The sequence below is a fragment of the Sinohyriopsis cumingii genome, chromosome 16 (assembly GCF_028554795.1).
Source record: "Sinohyriopsis cumingii isolate HCF-2022 chromosome 16, ASM2855479v2, whole genome shotgun sequence".
NCBI classification, from domain to species: Eukaryota; Metazoa; Mollusca; class Bivalvia; order Unionida; family Unionidae; genus Sinohyriopsis; species Sinohyriopsis cumingii.
This window is the reverse complement of record NC_142976.1, coordinates 89,858,823-89,876,676: the sequence shown is the minus strand read 5'-3', so window position 1 is coordinate 89,876,676 and position 17,854 is coordinate 89,858,823. Positions and strand designations below refer to the sequence as shown.

Below are 17,854 nucleotides of genomic sequence, written 5' to 3'. Positions count from 1 at the left end.
GTAGTATTTTTACTACACCAGGTTTTGCAAATCAAATAAGTTAGTGTTACACTGTTAAATGGAAAAAGGGTAATACAACTAAATGAACAATGTAGTATTATCTCAGTTTTACAATGTGACCTAGAAATAAAGTAATCTTACTACACAAATTTGGTGACTGACAATGTAGCATGTTACTACATCATATTTTGGAGATCACAGACTCTGCTTTACAATGTCACATGTAAATAGGGTAATATTACTAGATGGGTTTGGTGGAGAGCTATGTAGTGTTGTTACTACATCAGGCTTTGGGATCACAAAATCAGTGCCTAGAAATAGGGTACTGTTACTACATAGGTTTGGTGGAAGGCTATGTAGTATTGTTACTACATCAGGCTTGGAAATCACAAAACCAGTTCCCTAGAAATAGGGTATTGTTACTACATGGGTTTGGTGGAAGGCTATGTAGTATTGTTACTACATCAGATTTTGAATAAAACAAATCAGTGCCTAGAAATAGGGTATTGTTACTACATGGGTCTGGCAGAGAGCTATCTTGTATTGTTGCTACGTCAGGTTTTAGAGATCACAAAATCAGTGCCTAGAAATAGGGTACTGTTACTACATGGGTTTGGTGGATGGCTGTGTAGTATTGTTACTACATCAGGTTTGGAAATCGCAAAACCAGTGCAATAGAAATAGGGTATTGTTACTACATGGGTATGGTGGAGAGCTATGTAGTGTTGTTACTACATCAGGCTTTGGAGATCACAAAATCAGTGCCTAGAAATAGGGTATTGTTACTACATGGGTTTGGTGGATGGCTGTGTAGTATTGTTACTACATCAGGTTTGGAAATCGCAAAACCAGTGCAATAGAAATAGGGTATTGTTACTACATGGGTATGGTGGAGAGCTATGTAGTGTTGTTACTACATCAGGCTTTGGAGATCACAAAAACAGTGCCTAGAAGTAGGGTATTGTTACTACATGGGTTTGGTGGAGAGCTATGTAGTATTGTTGTTACATCAGGCTTTGGAGATCACAAAATCAGTGCCTAGACATAGGGTATTGTTACTACATGGGTATGGTGGAGAGCTATGTAGTGTTGTTACTACATCAGGCTTTGGAGATCACAAAATCAGTGGTGGGAAATAGGGTATTGTTAATGCATATGTTTGGGAATTAACCATGTAGTATTGTTACTAGTAGGTTTACTAGTACAACATGATTCACTTTACAACTTCTTGTGCTTCTTCTTATTAAACTTGATATTGTGTGTACAGGGTTTAAAATTCCTTTAAAAAGGACAAGCAAGCAATTCCTTTTTTATTCTGACGTCATTTTATATGCTTATTATAAAGATATACCATGTGAATGTAATTATTTGACAATTATAAAGGTCTACCATGTGAATGTAATTCAGCGACAATTATAATGGTCTACCATGTGGATGTAATTATATGCTTATTATAGAGATCTACCATGTGGATGTAATTATATGCTTATCATAAAGGTATACCATGTGAACGTAATTATTTGACAATTATAAATGTCTACCATGTGAATGTAATTCAGTGACAATTATAATGGTCTACCATGTGGATGTAATTATATGCTTATTATAAAGGTCTACCATGTGGATGTAATTATATGCTTATTATAAAGGTCTACCATGTGGATGTAATTATATGCTTATTATAAAGGTCTACCATGTGGATGTAATTATATGCTTATTATAAAGGTATACCATGTGAATGTAATTATATGACAATTATAAAGGTCTACCATGTGAAAGTAATTATATGACAATTATAAAGGTTTACTATGTGGATGTAATTATATGACAATTACAAAGGTCTACCATGTGAATGTAATTATATGACAATTATAAAGGTTTACCATGAGGATGTAATTATATGACAATTATAAATGTCTACCAAAAGTGGATGTAATTATGTGACTATTATAAAGGTCCACCACATGGAACAAATTATGACAATTATAAAGGTCTGCCATTTGGATATTGTAATTATGTGATGATTATAAAGGTCTACCATGTGGATGTAATTATATGACAATTATAAAGGTCTACCATGTGAAAGTAATTATATGACAATTATAAAGGTTTACCATGTGGATGTAATTATATGACAATTATAAAGGTATACCATGTGAATGTAATTATTTGACAATTCTAAAGGTCTACCATGTGAATGTAATTCAGTGACAATTATAATGGTCTACCATGTGGATGTAATTATATGCTTATTATAAAGGTCTACCATGTGGATGTAATTATATGACAATTGTAAAGGTCTACCATGTGAATGTAATTAAATGACAATTATAAAGGTCTACCATGTGAATGTAATTGTATGCTTATTATAAAGGTCTACCATGTGGATGTAATTATGTGACAATTATAAAGGTCTACCACATGGATATAATTATATGCTTATTATAAAGGTCTACCATGTGGATGTAATTATATGCTTATTATAAAGGTGATAATGTAATTATATGCTTATTATAAAGGTCTACCATGTGGATGTAATTATATACTTATGATAAAGTTCTACCATGTGAATGTAATTATATGGCAATTATAAAGGTTTACCATGTGGATGTAATTATATGACAATTATAAATGTCTACCAAAAGTGGATGCAATTATATGACTATTATAAAGGTCTACCACAAGGAACAAATTATGACAATTATAATGGTCTGCCATTTGGATATTGTAATTATATGTTAATTATAAAGATCTACCATGTAGATGTTGTTGTTGTTTTGGGTTTTGTAATATTATTTATCTGCCCCTGATAATAATAATAATAATAATAATAATAATGAGGACTTTGTATAGCACCTAATCTTTTGAAGCTCTAAGTGCTTTGCAACATTAGACAACATCTATAACATAAAAAACCATATATAATGATATGATTACAAAAAACAAACACCAAAAATTAGAAAACACAAACCAATCTGAAAATAATTAAGGTGGGAAACATTATTAGGTCTTTAAATTTGTTCTTGCAGTCGAAATAGGTGAGTTTTAAGAGCACTCTTGAATGAGATCAATGTCTTTGTGTCTAAGTTCAGTGGGCAATTCGTTCCACCTTGCTGGGCCCTGGTATGCAAAAGAATGCTGTCCATATGACTTCGTTTTCATAGTGGGAATAATGAGTATACGATTGTCAGAAGAGAAGCATAAGTATCTTGCTGGTGTGTACACACGGGTGAGGTTGGATAGGTATGTTGGACTAGAGTCCATCAATGAAACACAGCACAGAGAACAATTTTTTTGTTTGATTCTGGACTGAATGGATAGCCAGTGTAGGGTACAGAGCAAGGGGAGGTGTGCTCTGATCATGATACTCTAAGGATGACCCCAGCTGCTGCATTTTGAACTTTTTGTAGTTTCTGGGGTAGATATTGAGATGAACCAGACAGAATTGAGTTACAATACTCCAGTCTTGAAAGTGCTAATAAACACACAATTGTTTTAGTGGCATCAACTTTAAGATATTTGCAAATGGAGCTGATGCGTCTCAGCTAAAGATATGCAGCCTTGCATATGTTCATGACATGTTGGTGCAATGTGAGAGTACTGTCCAGAGTAGCACCTAGGTTTCGTACTGATTGTGTGAATCAAGATTATACATACTAAATCCACAGAGATGGGTTCAAATGCTGCTAATGGTTGCCACTCAAATTCTGTATCCCAACTGTATGGTGATGAGGAGTCAACTGAAATTGTGTTGTCAAGCTTATCTCTAATGGTTTGTACTTTGTCACGGAAGAAATTTGCAAACAGGTCCATAAGGTCCACTAGAGAGAAGGTAGTTGGAAGTGGTGTACATTTGTTCCTTGACATTAGCTTGTTAGTAATCTCGAAGAGCTCTTTGCAGCTGGAACTTTCCATGACTGTACTACTTAATCCATAGAGACAGGTTCAATTGCTGCTAATGGTTGCTGATGAAACCCCCAATAAGAACCACTGACACAAAGGAAGCTACTGGCAAGCTTTCTCACATACCCACAATGGCTGGGCCTCAGGCTCAAACCCACACAGACATTTGAGATGGCAGTGATCAGAAACGGCAAGTGCTTTCAGACTACTTAGCCTCCACCTCCTTGGGGACCCCCATTTTTATGTAATTATATGACAATTATCTCATAATGCTAAAGGAAGATGTCCAGGTCACTGAGTTCATGTATATCTAGGTCTTTATAGTCCAGGATTAAAGACATTTTTTGTATTTCTGGGTACTATCTGTACAGAAAAATCTACAACAGTGCATTTATCTCATTGTAAGCGCATGCAGTAGTTATTACATTCTGTGGCAATACTTGTTCAATAGACGGCCTAAGCAATAGATACTGTTGTGATTCACGTGTGTCATAGTGGTGATGGCCAGTGACTTTCTTTGTTAAATGGTTTAAATTATGACTATCTGAGTCATTCAAGCAATCAATGCTTAATAACGTATGTTAAAAGAATAAATTTTATGAATTGGAACTTTGTGTTTCAAACAAGGAAACAATTAATGATGCCACAAACCCACCAAGGTCTTCTTGGATTGGGTGTCCCATCTGTTACACATGATACAGTATACTTTGGACTTTTGTGAACTCATTTGAAGACATTCTGGATTGCATCCCTGTGTTATATCAGGACATTTAATACTACTGGAATTTATTTGGAACAATATTTGGGACTTGTGATAGGACATTTAAGATTATTTGGAATTTAATTCACATTATTGTCTTTTTAATTGTTTTTGTATTGTGGGGAAATAAATTGCTTCGTGATTTTACATAAATTGTTGGCTTTGCTTTCTATCTGTTACATATTAAAAGACATAAAGTCATTACAGTATAATAGGTATGTCTTGTTATATATTAAGCATATACCTGCTGACAAGAATAACTAAATAATAACAAGAACAAAACAAAATGATACAAGACCTAATATACTCTACAATTTCGCTTTTTCTACTAACTGTTGTTGTTGTTCATAATGATGTTGTCAATTAAATAAGAGTATAGTGAAAAGTAGATTATACACCTGCCCCATTTTTAATAGTTCTCTATACAGAAAACTAGAATTTAGGTGCAAATGCCATTCTTTTTCTTTCTGTTAGGATGACCTTGGCCTTCATCATTTTAACCCTAAAACTGATATGATTTTCTTTACCCTGAGTATAAGACATTTACAAAGTTTGGGCCAGCTCTGTAATGTAAAGCTAATGTTAATATTAGACGACCATTTTTTTTCTTTGAGTCTGTGACCTTGACCTTGACCTTTAGATCCTTAAATGAATAGCCTACTTTTTTCTACTCCAAGTGAGGTATGTCCTGTAATAACTAATAATAAGCAGTCTTTTTATTCTTTTGGTTATAGTGACTTTGATCTTTGACCTTTTGACTTTAGAATCAATTGTGTTCTTCCTTACCACTAGTGCAAGCTTTTCACACCCACTGATGATGGAAAACTCCAGTTTTGTGCAAAAACCATTTTTCTTCTTCCAGTTAGAGCTACCTTGAATGCTGACCTTCTTACTCCAGAATCAATTGGGTACTTCCTTGCCACAAGTGCAAGCTATCCACACAGCTTGGTAACCACTGATGATGGAAAACTCCAGTTATTGTGCAAAAACCATTTGTATTCTTCCACTCAGAGTTACATTTATCTTTGACCTTTTGAGTCCAAAATTGGTTGGGTTCTACATTACCTCAGGTGCAAGCTATCCACAAAGACTGATGATGTTGATAACCAAAGTTACTGAGCAGAAACCAACTTGTTAACAAGTGGATTGACAGATGGCTGGATGGACAGACAACATCATAAACAAGAAGCTACTTTTTATGGTGAGTATGTAAAAACTACTGATGTAATGTGTATGACAAATTACCTGTCAATAAAATATGTGGAATTCATTATCTTCCTCTCTGGTACTAAATATGGACCTGAAAGAAAGATGCAGATGGGTGTATCTACAACCAGGTGGAAATAAGTTATGACATTTTCTCTGTAAAAAGAATTAAGGCAGAACAACAGTGGAGTGTAACCTGCATTACTGTACACCCTCAATACAACGGGGAAAAAGCAATATATATTTTATTTATTTGCCCAGTAAATCACATTCTAATGAATGAAATAAAAATAATGAGGCAAACTTTTCAATCTTTACACTTTACACTTTAGACAGAAAAACAGTAAAATTCAACATTCCACCATCAGATAAAGAAACACCTTTTTATAAAACATGAATATTTTTAGCAGTAAATCTATATTTACTAATAAAATACTGTTCTTGCTATTGGGACATCAAGCTACTGCTATTGGACCATCATGCTATTGCTATTGGACCATCATGATATTGCTATTGGGACATCATGCTATTGCTAATGGGACATCATGCTTTTGCTATTGGGACATTATGATATTGTTATTGGGACATCATGCTATTGCTAATGGGACATTGTGCTATTGTTATTGGACCATTGTGCTATTGCTATTGGGACATCATGTTATTGCTATTGGGACATCATGCTATTGTTAATGGGAAATCATGCTATTGCTATTGGGCATCAAGCTATTGCTAATGGGACATCATGCTATTGCTAATGGGACATCATGCTATTGCTATTGGGACATCATGCTATTGCTACCAGGACATCGTAACAAATTCTTTGTGTATTAAAAAGGTTAACACTTTTGTCTTGGAGGTTTTGAAGATCTGAAATGCTTTCCCTTTGCATTTTTCCATTTTACTGGCTCCACTGAAGTGTCACTGGGGCCATATGATGTCATAAAGATGGAAACATTTTGAACAATTTAAAGTGGAGTTTACTGCCTAAATTGATTATGTTTGACTGAACCAATAGAATACAGTCAAGTATGCTATCAAGGTCAGCTCTATTATAAGGTGCATGTATCTATGTATCCTCAACAGCAGTTTTTTCAAGATCTCTTACAGAATATTATCGTTACAATAAAACCCTAGTAAGCAAGTACCTGTCTTACAAGGTCACTTTTCTCATTTCACAAGAGTGGCAATTTATGACAGATTTCATTGACTATATAACAAATCAGGATCACAGGTCTGAAATCCTTTAATGTTAAAGTCAATAAACAACAATGAATTCTTTACCCATTTACCTAATAAAAAAGGTACTGCTACCCCAAGGTTATTTAATGTGATTCCTATTGCTGTTGCTGTGGTTCTCTGGTGGGGTGGAAACCATTCAGCTGACACAACTGGTGCACCTCCCATGGCAACAGGGCCTCCAACTGCATTCAGGAACTGCCCAATATGTATTAACCTTGGAAACAAATATACAAAGATTAGGACATCAATCTTATGTGCATGAGAAGAAACATTTTCACTCATTTCTTCACTTTTGTACATGTACATGAAGAATTCTGAAGGAATTTTGTACCTCAACTGCTGTATGGTCTGACATTTTAACAGAGGCACTAGATGCAGGAAAACAGAGTTGTGTTGACCTATTCTTTTTTTGATGAAACATTCATTAACACTCAGTAAGTTTAATGAAGGTACATGTAACAGTGCCCAAGAAACAGATCTAAAACTAAAATTTACTATAATCACTAAGCGAGCAAATATGAAAAACATTAGCTTACCATGTTGCTGTTGTTGGATTATCAGTGATGCAGCGTAAACCTGTTCCTAAGGCAACCAGAAAACTCATGGATACACATGCCCATCTAATACCTGTAACAATTAGTTACAAACCACACATATTCATCGGTACTACATCCTTGTAAATAAACCAGTCAACTAAATTTGCTAATAATTTTCAATTAATACATTATACCCTCTTTTTAACACTGCTCATAAAAGTGATATCTTATAAGTGAGAGAGATAACTATTATGGGATATTCAAACTAGAGTATGTCATCATCATGTATTAAAGCCAAACAATGAATGTGTGTGTGTGTGTATGTTTACTGGCACACGAGTTTTACTAAATTTGCAGAAAATCTGAGTATATTGTGATTAAGGTATTAGGATTTATGATTTAATGTAACGAGGACAGCAAGAAGATTATTCCGAAATCCTGATTTAATGTAACGAGGACAGCAAGAAGATTATTCCAAAATCCTGATTTAATGTAATGAGGACAGCAAGAAGATTATTCCGAAATCCTGATTTAATGTAACGAGGACAGCAAGATTATTCCAAAATCCTGATTTAATGTAATGAGGACAGCAAGAAGATTATTCCAAAATCTTGATTTAATGTAACGAGGACAGCAAGAAGATTATTCCAAAATCCTGATTTAATGTAATGAGGACAGCAAGAAGATTATTCCAAAATCCTGATTTAATGTAATGAGGACAGCAAGAAGATTATTCCAAAATCCTGATTTAATGTAATGAGGACAGCAAGAAGATTATTCCAAAATCCTGTTTTAATGTAATGAGGACAGCAAGAAGATTATTCCAAAATCCTGATACAGCACAAATGGCAGACACAAGCATCAAAAGCTAGAAAGTTAATCTCAGCTGCTCTAGTCCACCCAGCAGTGAATGGGTACCAACATTGGCTGTGGGCTATTTGATGGACAGGTGTCCCATCCAGGAAAAGCCATGTGCTCTTTTCACTTTCAACTACGGTGTTTAAATGCACAGGTTTCACTAAATCATTTTCTATTTGATACCTTGACCAGAATGCATGCCCTGCCAGTGTCCGCCGGCAGCAAAAATTTACATTCTTGTTTCATGTCTCAACCTCCATCATGTGAGAAGTTTTTAATGTAAATTCGATTAAGAAGCTTCATGATGATGCACCACCAGAGAAAACAGGACCTACAAACTCAAGGTAACAACTTGCTTGGCTCACCTTTAACAACAATTAACCATGAGAGAGGAAAAGCAAATATTATATATGCTATAGCTCCCCAGTTAGTAAGGAGAGCAATAGTTGAATCTGTCCAGCCAAATGCATCCTCACTAGCACTTGCTATTGGCCCCCATGTGTTCCACACTCCAGCTTGTATGGATGCAAACAAGGAAAAGGCAGCCAGAACATACCATCTTTTGATATAAACCTGAAACACATAAATAGATAGCAAGATAAAACATATTGGCCCAAGATCCCAGTCATGTACCACAGAACTTTTTACCTCAGATACCTAGCTAGTAAACACACGATTCAGCATAATATATAGAGGATCTCAAACAGGTAATGATTTAATACTGAATTTATGAAACAAGTTGAATAATATACAGCTTTTACGAGCCTTGGCTTGCAAAAGCTGGACATTATTCAATGAGTTTCATATATTTAATATTATATCATTACCCATTTGAGATTCCTTTAATCACATAATTATTTAGATAGAAAGAAGAACAAATAATTTTGTTCATTCTGCCAGACGGTGCACCTTTCATTTGTTGTGCATAAAATATAGTCCCAAAGTTGAACTAGTAAAAGTAGGTTGTACTCTTTTTACAAACTATAAATCAAAGAAAAAGCTTCCATCTGAATAAACAGAACATTTTAAAGCAACAAAATCATTTTTCAAAACAGAATGATCAATGCAATGTGATGCCACACTGATACAGTACACGGTAGGCCTAAAGTACAGGTTTACCCCAGAATGTCACTTTTAGAACTAAACATTACATTGTTGCAATTTTCATGTGAAATAGGATTACTGGATGCAGAAATTCCCACATTTGCTGCAATGCATTTGTGACAGTATTTGATTTGGAACAACAGACTGAGTCTGATTTGCATTCCATATATACTGCGTAAAGATGCTGTGGTTGGATAAAGGTCTGTCAGTTAGAAGACCCATTTATGTCCAATTTCATCTGTGAACAGAAGCAGTTTATTTACTTCTGTAAGTTAACATTTAAACCACACTTGTATATAAGGTGGATTCTATATCTATGTTACAGATATACTGTCCCCTTCCCCCCACCTGCTATCAAGTAAGCAATACCCTTAGTTCTACTTCTTATTGTTGTTCTTGTCTTGTAGTTTAACACCATTTTTCTTATGATGATATTGTTATACATGACATAACAAACTCCTGTGGGTGTAACATATCCATATTCAGATAACCGAGATAAATTTTCCTCAATTTCCTTTCACAAGTTGAGTTAAAAAATGACCACTAAAAATGTTCATTCAAAACAAAACATTCCAGAAGGCGGGTTTAAAAATGTTTTCTCATGATCCCAGCCAATCAGTAAAGAGGATATTGCACAATAATTTCATGGACTTATTTGGACCAATCAGAATCACATAAAGTGATATTTTAATGTGTGGTAATATCAAAAATATGAAACTGCACATTCTATAGGAAAACTATACCTACTATGTGATAAACTGCTCTGGTGGCCTAGTGGTTAGAGTGTCCGCCTTGGATGCAGGAGGTCATGGGTTCGATCCCCGGCTGAGTCATATCAAAGACTTATAAAAATGGTACTAACAGCTGCCTCACTTGGCACTCAGCATTAAGAGGTTAGTGTTAGGACTGTTCAGCCTGGTGTCAGGATAATGTGACTGGGTGGGACATCATGCTACATGTCTGCAGCATGATGCCCCAGTGCTAGACATCACTATAAACTGCCACATTGCAGACATCGTAGCGATATGGCTGAAAAATTGCTAAAGCTACATGAAAATTCCAAATCACATCACAACACTTTGTGATAAACCTGTTTACTATCTATACGCACATATCAGTCTAGTCAAACAACAATGATCCTAATCTACATTACCATAATTCTCCTGCCAACCAGGGTCTATTTTGTTTGTTCTATTAATTACTTCTAACAAACTGCACAGACCCAGATCTACTGGAGCATTATGTGATATCACATCTGTGCAGTTAGCAGCTGGATGTGTCTTATAAGTGAGTATATATGGTATTTACTGAGCGTCAAAGATAAGAGCTCAACTGTGCACATCAAATTTATTTCTACAACATTTTCCGATATACTAACAGGGTTAAAAAAGACACCCAATGCAGTGGATTGTCCCCAGATTACAACATATGCAAAGTTAGCCACCTGCGTGCAAGTTTAAAATTTGAGTATCTTGTGTCAGTTTTTCACCTTCGATGACCAACCACAACTGGAGGTGAAACACAATATTGCAGAGGCGCACAGCAATACTGTTACTACTGTATTATGCAGGACCCTAAAAATATTACCATGCATTACCCAAGTGAACCTACCTCTGAAAACTGGATGTATTTTCTTGTTACTTGTAAAAATCACATGCTACACATCGGAAATGTCAACATGTTAATCCAACAACTGACAAGTGATGTACAATGTGTCATGTTAATATGACTGTAATGGTTTAGTATTTCAGTATACATGATCTGTTAAATGAAACCACTGAATACAGGATTAATTTATTTATTTCAAAACCAATTCTTTATTTATGAATTTAAACCTCCACAATACATTAAACAAGCAATTAGGGATGTCCTATTAAATAATTTGTTTTCATTTTACAGGGATCAAAATAAGCTGGTCAAAGCCAATCAATCAAAATTATTCAAAAATTTTAAAATTTCATTTGAGCAAAGAATTCTTGTACACTTGTGCAGTATTAAAGTAAGGAAAGTTGCAATTAGGTCAGTTAATAAATTTGTATTTGTGTATTTACCAAAAATCATGTTTAAACCACCATGTAGAAAGTCACCTGCAGCCACCTCCATGATGTTGTTAAGCTGAAAATTTGGGCATTTTATGTCAGTTTTGCACCTCTGATGAGCACTGGCAGCAAAATATACGATTACAGAGGTTAAGCCAAGTTAAAAGAAAATATAATGATAGTTCTAAAAACTGGACCATTTCAAACCCAGAATTCTCTATAAACCAACCATTTTGGTTTGGAATGGATTTTTATGAAATTTCTTTTTGCAAGAGCCTCTAAAAACAGGAAAAGTCCAAATTCAAGATACCAGAGAAATGAGTGTAAACATTCTTGCAAATTAAATGTAAACTGGGAGTCACATAACTGCTAAGGGTTACGTATTTGAGCATAAATGATCTGTTAGATGAAAGTACTTCATACAGGTTATTTTATTTATTGCAAAATATATTTTTTTATGAATTTAAACTTTCACAATACATGTATTAAACAAAGCAAATACAGATCTGCTATTAAAAATTCAATTGCTTTCATTTTACAGGGATCAAAAAAAGTTGTTCAAAGCCAGTCGTTCAAAATTAACATTTATTTTGAGCAAAGAACTCTTGTACACTTGTAACATATTAAAGAAATTTGCAATTAGGTCAGTAAATAAAATTGTAGTTTGCATAATTACTGAAAATCATGCGGCCCCAAGTGGCCGAGTGGTTTTAAGCGCTCTCTGTTACGGATCATTGCCATCTCACCTCTGTCTGTGCGGGTTCGAGTCTCAGATTCAGCCAATGTGGGTATGTGAGAAAGCTTGCGAGTAGCTTCTCATGGGTCAGTGGTTCTTTCCGGGTTTTCCCAGGTTCTTCCTCCACCATTAGTACTGACTGCCATGTATAGCCTATCGTGTGCTGAAAAATGGCGTTAAACCCTACAACAACAACGACTGAAAATCATGTCTAAACCACCATCCTAGCAGTGACATGTTAAATTATCTCTTAAAGACAAAGGCAGTGGGAAGCAGTTCCTAAACCTTCCCAACAAGAACTTGGGATAGCTTTCCATGTCAGAAATCAAGTCTCTGACATTCTAAAATGAAAATCTGAATGTATTACAGAGAACGAGAACAATGGATGCAGCACCACATTTTGGGTCAGCTCATTGTCTCATTTGGCAAGTAATATCACTTCCTATTTCAGGTCCAATCATACAGGAAAAGGCAATGAATTTCATCTCAGTTGTACATTCCTAATTTTAAGGCATAAAATGAATGCCTGGATAAATTAATAGCCTATTATTCCAGAAAAAGTGGGTGGGGAATGTACCAGTATAAATAAATAAAACAGTGCAGGATTACTGTGATTTTATCCATGACATAGTAAGAGAATATCCTTTGGAAAACAGTGTAGCTGGCAGATGAATACATATTTGTATAGATAAACTGTTCGTATACCTTGCTTTATTTATGCAGTATAGATAATATACTGCAACTGGTTTTGTAAGTGGAAGTTGCTCTAGGTGCACAATACAAGTTCTGTTGTGATGCACAAGTTGCATGCATTAAGGTTAGCATTAATTGCGCATATAAAAGATGAATTGTACAGCTAAGCATATTTGCTGCGGAACTGCTAGAGGCAGAAGCAGTAGAGACCACATTTACTTGTGTGAATACTTTCTTAAAAATTGTCCTACGTGTGATATTAGTCAGCATTAATTTGTGTTGTTTGTGTTGTTAAAATTATGATACACTATGAATACAGGTATTTTTGCAATATGTCATACTACTGATAAATATGGCCATTTGCTTTAATGTTGAGCTTCAACTGTGGGATTTTTTCCAAAAAAATTAATATAGTTGCCATATATTTCTAAATTTTAATATAAAAACATTCAGAGAGGATATAACATAAGAAGTTGTGACCTAAAAAGATCGATATACCTAGTTTTACCCAAAATGTTTCATCTTTGCTTCTGGATTTGCTGTTTTAGTATTATCATTGTCCTTCCATAATTCACAACTTTCCTCTCAGCATAAGTATTTATAAAAATTATTTTTTCTTTCAAAAAGTTATAACATAAAAGTACACCTGGCATCAGTAGTTTAGTGCACTCTACCCTCTAATTTCACCAGAAATGCTCATGTTAGGTGTTATATATTTTTAAGTCTGTTTATTGTCAGTTAATAATTCAGTTTTAAAAATAGTAAAGTTTTATTTAATCAGGTCCATAAATAAGTTTTGGTTCATGAAAGACATTAGTTGTTGTTGGTATCTTTTCCTTAATCTGGACCTAGGTCTCACATATTTTGCTCTAAAGGTGTGATCTGCTGACATGCCATAACACAATATAGTTACAAAATGTGTTGTGTGGAAACTAAATTAGTACAGATCATGGAGCAATTATTCAACTGAATTTTTTTTTTATAAGTCGAGAAGATGACTTGTGCTCAGAGACTGTGGAGTGTTTCAACAGCTCAGAAAACATAAAAATGACCAAAACAAGCCAAGTTGGCAAAAACAATATTGACTGTTTGACAAAGAATCTGTCACTTTTGAATCAAATTTACTTGGTAAAACTTTAATTGTCTTTAAAAGAAACAATTTGCAAACCAAACTCAATGATATTTGAATTTTATTTCATTAAGGTGTTTATTTGACATGTTAATGGACAAACAAACCAAAGACAATTGGATATAATGATATTTGAAACATCATATGACCAGTGTATTGTTGGACAGAGTAAAATGTGGTCCACCAGATATATCCAGTAATAGAGTGATTTCAGGATACCTCTCTGTCTCTCTATACCTCATATATTACACAATATACCTTTGTTGTTACTGCTGGTGAAATACTTGGATCTTTGTCATGTGCATTTAGTTTATCCTCAAGAACTGCGAGATGAGCAAACTCTGATGCTGCTTTGTCATTTCCTGGAAAAGCAGATTTTTGCAGATGCGTGTCTCTCATCATGATAAAACTGACGATATTCTGAAGAAAAATAAATACATGTACACCAAGTGTGGTAATGTGAAACTACATACATACTATGATAGATGACTGCATGTATGGAGTTTTTCTGAGAACAGCTATAGCGATGGATAATATCTAAATGTAGAATTTGTTTTCATTATCAGAATTAATTATTTATCGAATAATTGAGCCTGTATACTGCTTTTTTGTTCTTAAAATATCTCTAGTAATCAAATGTATTAGGCCAAGTGGTAAATTAAACAAAAATTAAAATGATGGGTTCTTCAATTTTATGTAGTGCCTCTACCATTTTCCTTATTCATTTTGCTGTAAAGTTTTTAAAAAATCCCCTCAAGTTTAACTGCTGACTTTAAGTTTTGTGTTGCAAAATATGCAGCCCTCTGCATATATATATATATATATATACACATACACACACACTGGGCAAAGAAATAGAGAACAGATTTTCTCTGCATACATACATGCATAAGCTGGGGATAATAAGTTTTCACTTCAATGGGATATGTTTGAAGGCTGCAGTGGTCTAGACCATTGTGCTAATTGCATAGGTAGGATCAGGAAGGGGAACAACCCATTAGAGGTAAATCAAAGACATGCTAGATGCGTGTACAAGAACAAAAGTTATTAGATATCATTGCCTTAAATGAGAATTTTTAAACCATATGTATTATATTTTTGACAAGTTTGTGAACAAAGGCATTGTCTCTTTGAAGTCAGATTTTAATGCATATACAGGATGCAAAGCATTATCATTTCAGTTGCCGGAATAGTGTTCAAGTGCAAGTCATTTTCAGAACTCTTGGTTGAAGGACTTTTACTTAGTGAAGCATGCCAGGAAAAATAAAGCACAGCAAAAACATGAGGGCGGGGTATAAATTCTTTATACAAACAACACATTGACATACATCAACTGTTCTGAACAGGATTCACTCAGAAAATCCAGCAGAGAAGTTTGAACACCAGGACCATCAAGTCCCTAGTGAGTGTAGTGATGAACACTTAATGACACTTGCATTGCCTTCAAACCCCTTTGAACCCTTTTGAATTTATATTCAAACTGTAGCAACTGAAATGTTGTGTGACAATATTAAAATAGGAGAAATTTTGGGCATGTGGAAATTGGAGCCAGGGCTTGTGGAATTTAGGTCAGGGCTTGCAAGTTTAGATGGGCCTGTGTCTAATAATAATTTCTTTGAGCAATGTACATACTCTGGTACTATCATAACTCTCAACTTAAATCATATACTTGATACTTGATATACTTTAAAAATCATGACTATTAAAGTAGTTGATGAACATGTCTGCCACAGGATCAGTAAGACACTGAAAGTAACAATTATAATATATATTAATAATATTTCACAAAATATTTTTTTTGTTAAATACACCAATAACACAATATAAATTTGGAAGTGTCTAGTTGCTGTGTGCCCACAATAGAAAAGAATATCTGCACATTGACCAGTCAAATATGCATTGGGACAAGTACAAAATATTTAGAATGATGGAAACTCATCTAATCATAACACATGCCCATCAGTACACATGAACTACAAAAACAAAATAAACAGGAAATTCTTTTATGGTGGCAATTTCATAAGGGGGTAGTGTACTACATTTTAGAGAGATGATTTATACAACTGGCATTTGCTAACAAGTATTGCACCATTATGCATTACTGTCATTATGCACATTTTTGGAAAACAACAGAACATATGAAGTTCGTATACACACTGCGACCAGTGTTTGTTGCAGTTTGGATCATAATAATTATAATATGGTGCACAAACAATTAGACCAGGCTGACCAGTACTAATAAATACCTCTTAATGCTGAACGCCAAGTGAGGCAGCTGCTAGTACCATTTTTATGTCTTTGGCATGATGCGGCCAGGGTTTGAACCCGCGACCTTTCACATCAGTTGCAAAAATTAATATAAGGTATGTTGCATCCATTATAGAGGTGTTTAAATTATATATATATATATATATATATATATATATATATATATATATATATATATATATGGCAACAGTGTTTAGTATCTTTCCTAGTCCTACATGTAAGACCTGACGCTCACATTTATATTTATGTTTTGAGCATCTGGCACCTAAACAAAATCAACATGTGCTATGCGTTACATGTAGGACTAGTATCTTTCCCAGTTAAGGCGCACGTGCGAAAGCCTCGGCCAATAAATATACATTTAATATTCTAAATTGTGCATTTGAAATTTTGGGTATTATCTGCGTATACCTATATTATAGCTATGATGTGGTAGACTCGATGTAGTCCGCGAAGTAGGGATACTAATATTAGTACTAAGCTGAATGTAGCTGAGTAAAACGACGCACCCAGCATGTTAATCCGAGTTTCCTCTGACGCTTCCCACCCCATGATTCATATATTGGACATTTATAAATGTCCAAAAATCAAACATGAGGTGGCAGGGTGAGTGGAGTCTCGGATTGCCAGCACGTGGGCGTAGCCAGGCAATTTTTCGATGCATGTATAACTTAAATGCACTTGCATGGTCTCTCTTAAAACTTAATACATACTATTTTTAATTTTCTGCGTTATGCACGTGCGTCGATGAGTATGTCTCACTACGCTAATGACTTCTGTATCTCCCTATTAAAACCTCACTTTAAGCGCAGACTACATCCACCATGTTTTAGATCATGTGATCACTCTTTACGCTAAATTTAATTACTATCGGAACAGGTCTCGACCATTTCCGTTACATGGTTTAAAAAAAATCTCTGAAACAATTCTATAATAAAATAAAATAGAGACAAACAGTCATACATATAATTATATTGTTATAAAGGATACACAATGTATCAATTGAAAAATAAATTAATTATACAATATTATGTAGTGCATTGGCATTAGGCCCTTAGGATACAAAGTATCTAACTTATGAATCAAATAAGTTTCTTTTATGACTATTCATGTTACCATGCACACTATCTATTGGCATGAAGGAAATATCGAGTAGAGAGTGATTATTGGTGTTAAAGTGTGTTGAAATATTGAAGGAAAACTGAGGATCTCTATAAATTTGTATATGAAAGCGATGATTATTCATTCTCTTAGAAACATGTTGAAGTGTTTGTCCAGCATATTGTATGCTACATTTTTTACAGGTTATCAAATAAATCACATCAGTTGATATGCAGTTAGTGTTATCACGTAGAGAAAATACATCTTTTGTATTGGCGCTAC

General features: G+C 34.5%; 1 protein-coding gene across 2 annotated transcripts in view; it reads right to left on the bottom strand.

Annotated features, from left to right (window-relative positions):
* Window positions 1-17,304, bottom strand: part of LOC149780973 (solute carrier family 49 member 4 homolog) — a 113,198-nt gene extending 95,894 nt beyond the window's left edge. For both annotated transcript variants that reach the window (XM_089938087.1, XM_089938088.1), the window contains exons 1-6: window positions 17,185-17,304; window positions 14,462-14,623; window positions 8,868-9,075; window positions 7,645-7,735; window positions 7,159-7,322; window positions 5,909-5,963 (exon numbers count right to left, since the gene is read on the bottom strand). In XM_089938087.1, the coding sequence (XP_089794213.1) occupies window positions 5,909-5,963; window positions 7,159-7,322; window positions 7,645-7,735; window positions 8,868-9,075; window positions 14,462-14,605 (662 nt within the window). In that variant the 5' untranslated portion in view covers window positions 14,606-14,623; window positions 17,185-17,304. The remainder of the gene's footprint in view (window positions 1-5,908; window positions 5,964-7,158; window positions 7,323-7,644; window positions 7,736-8,867; window positions 9,076-14,461; window positions 14,624-17,184) is intronic.
* Between the last annotated feature and the right edge of the window lie 550 nt (window positions 17,305-17,854).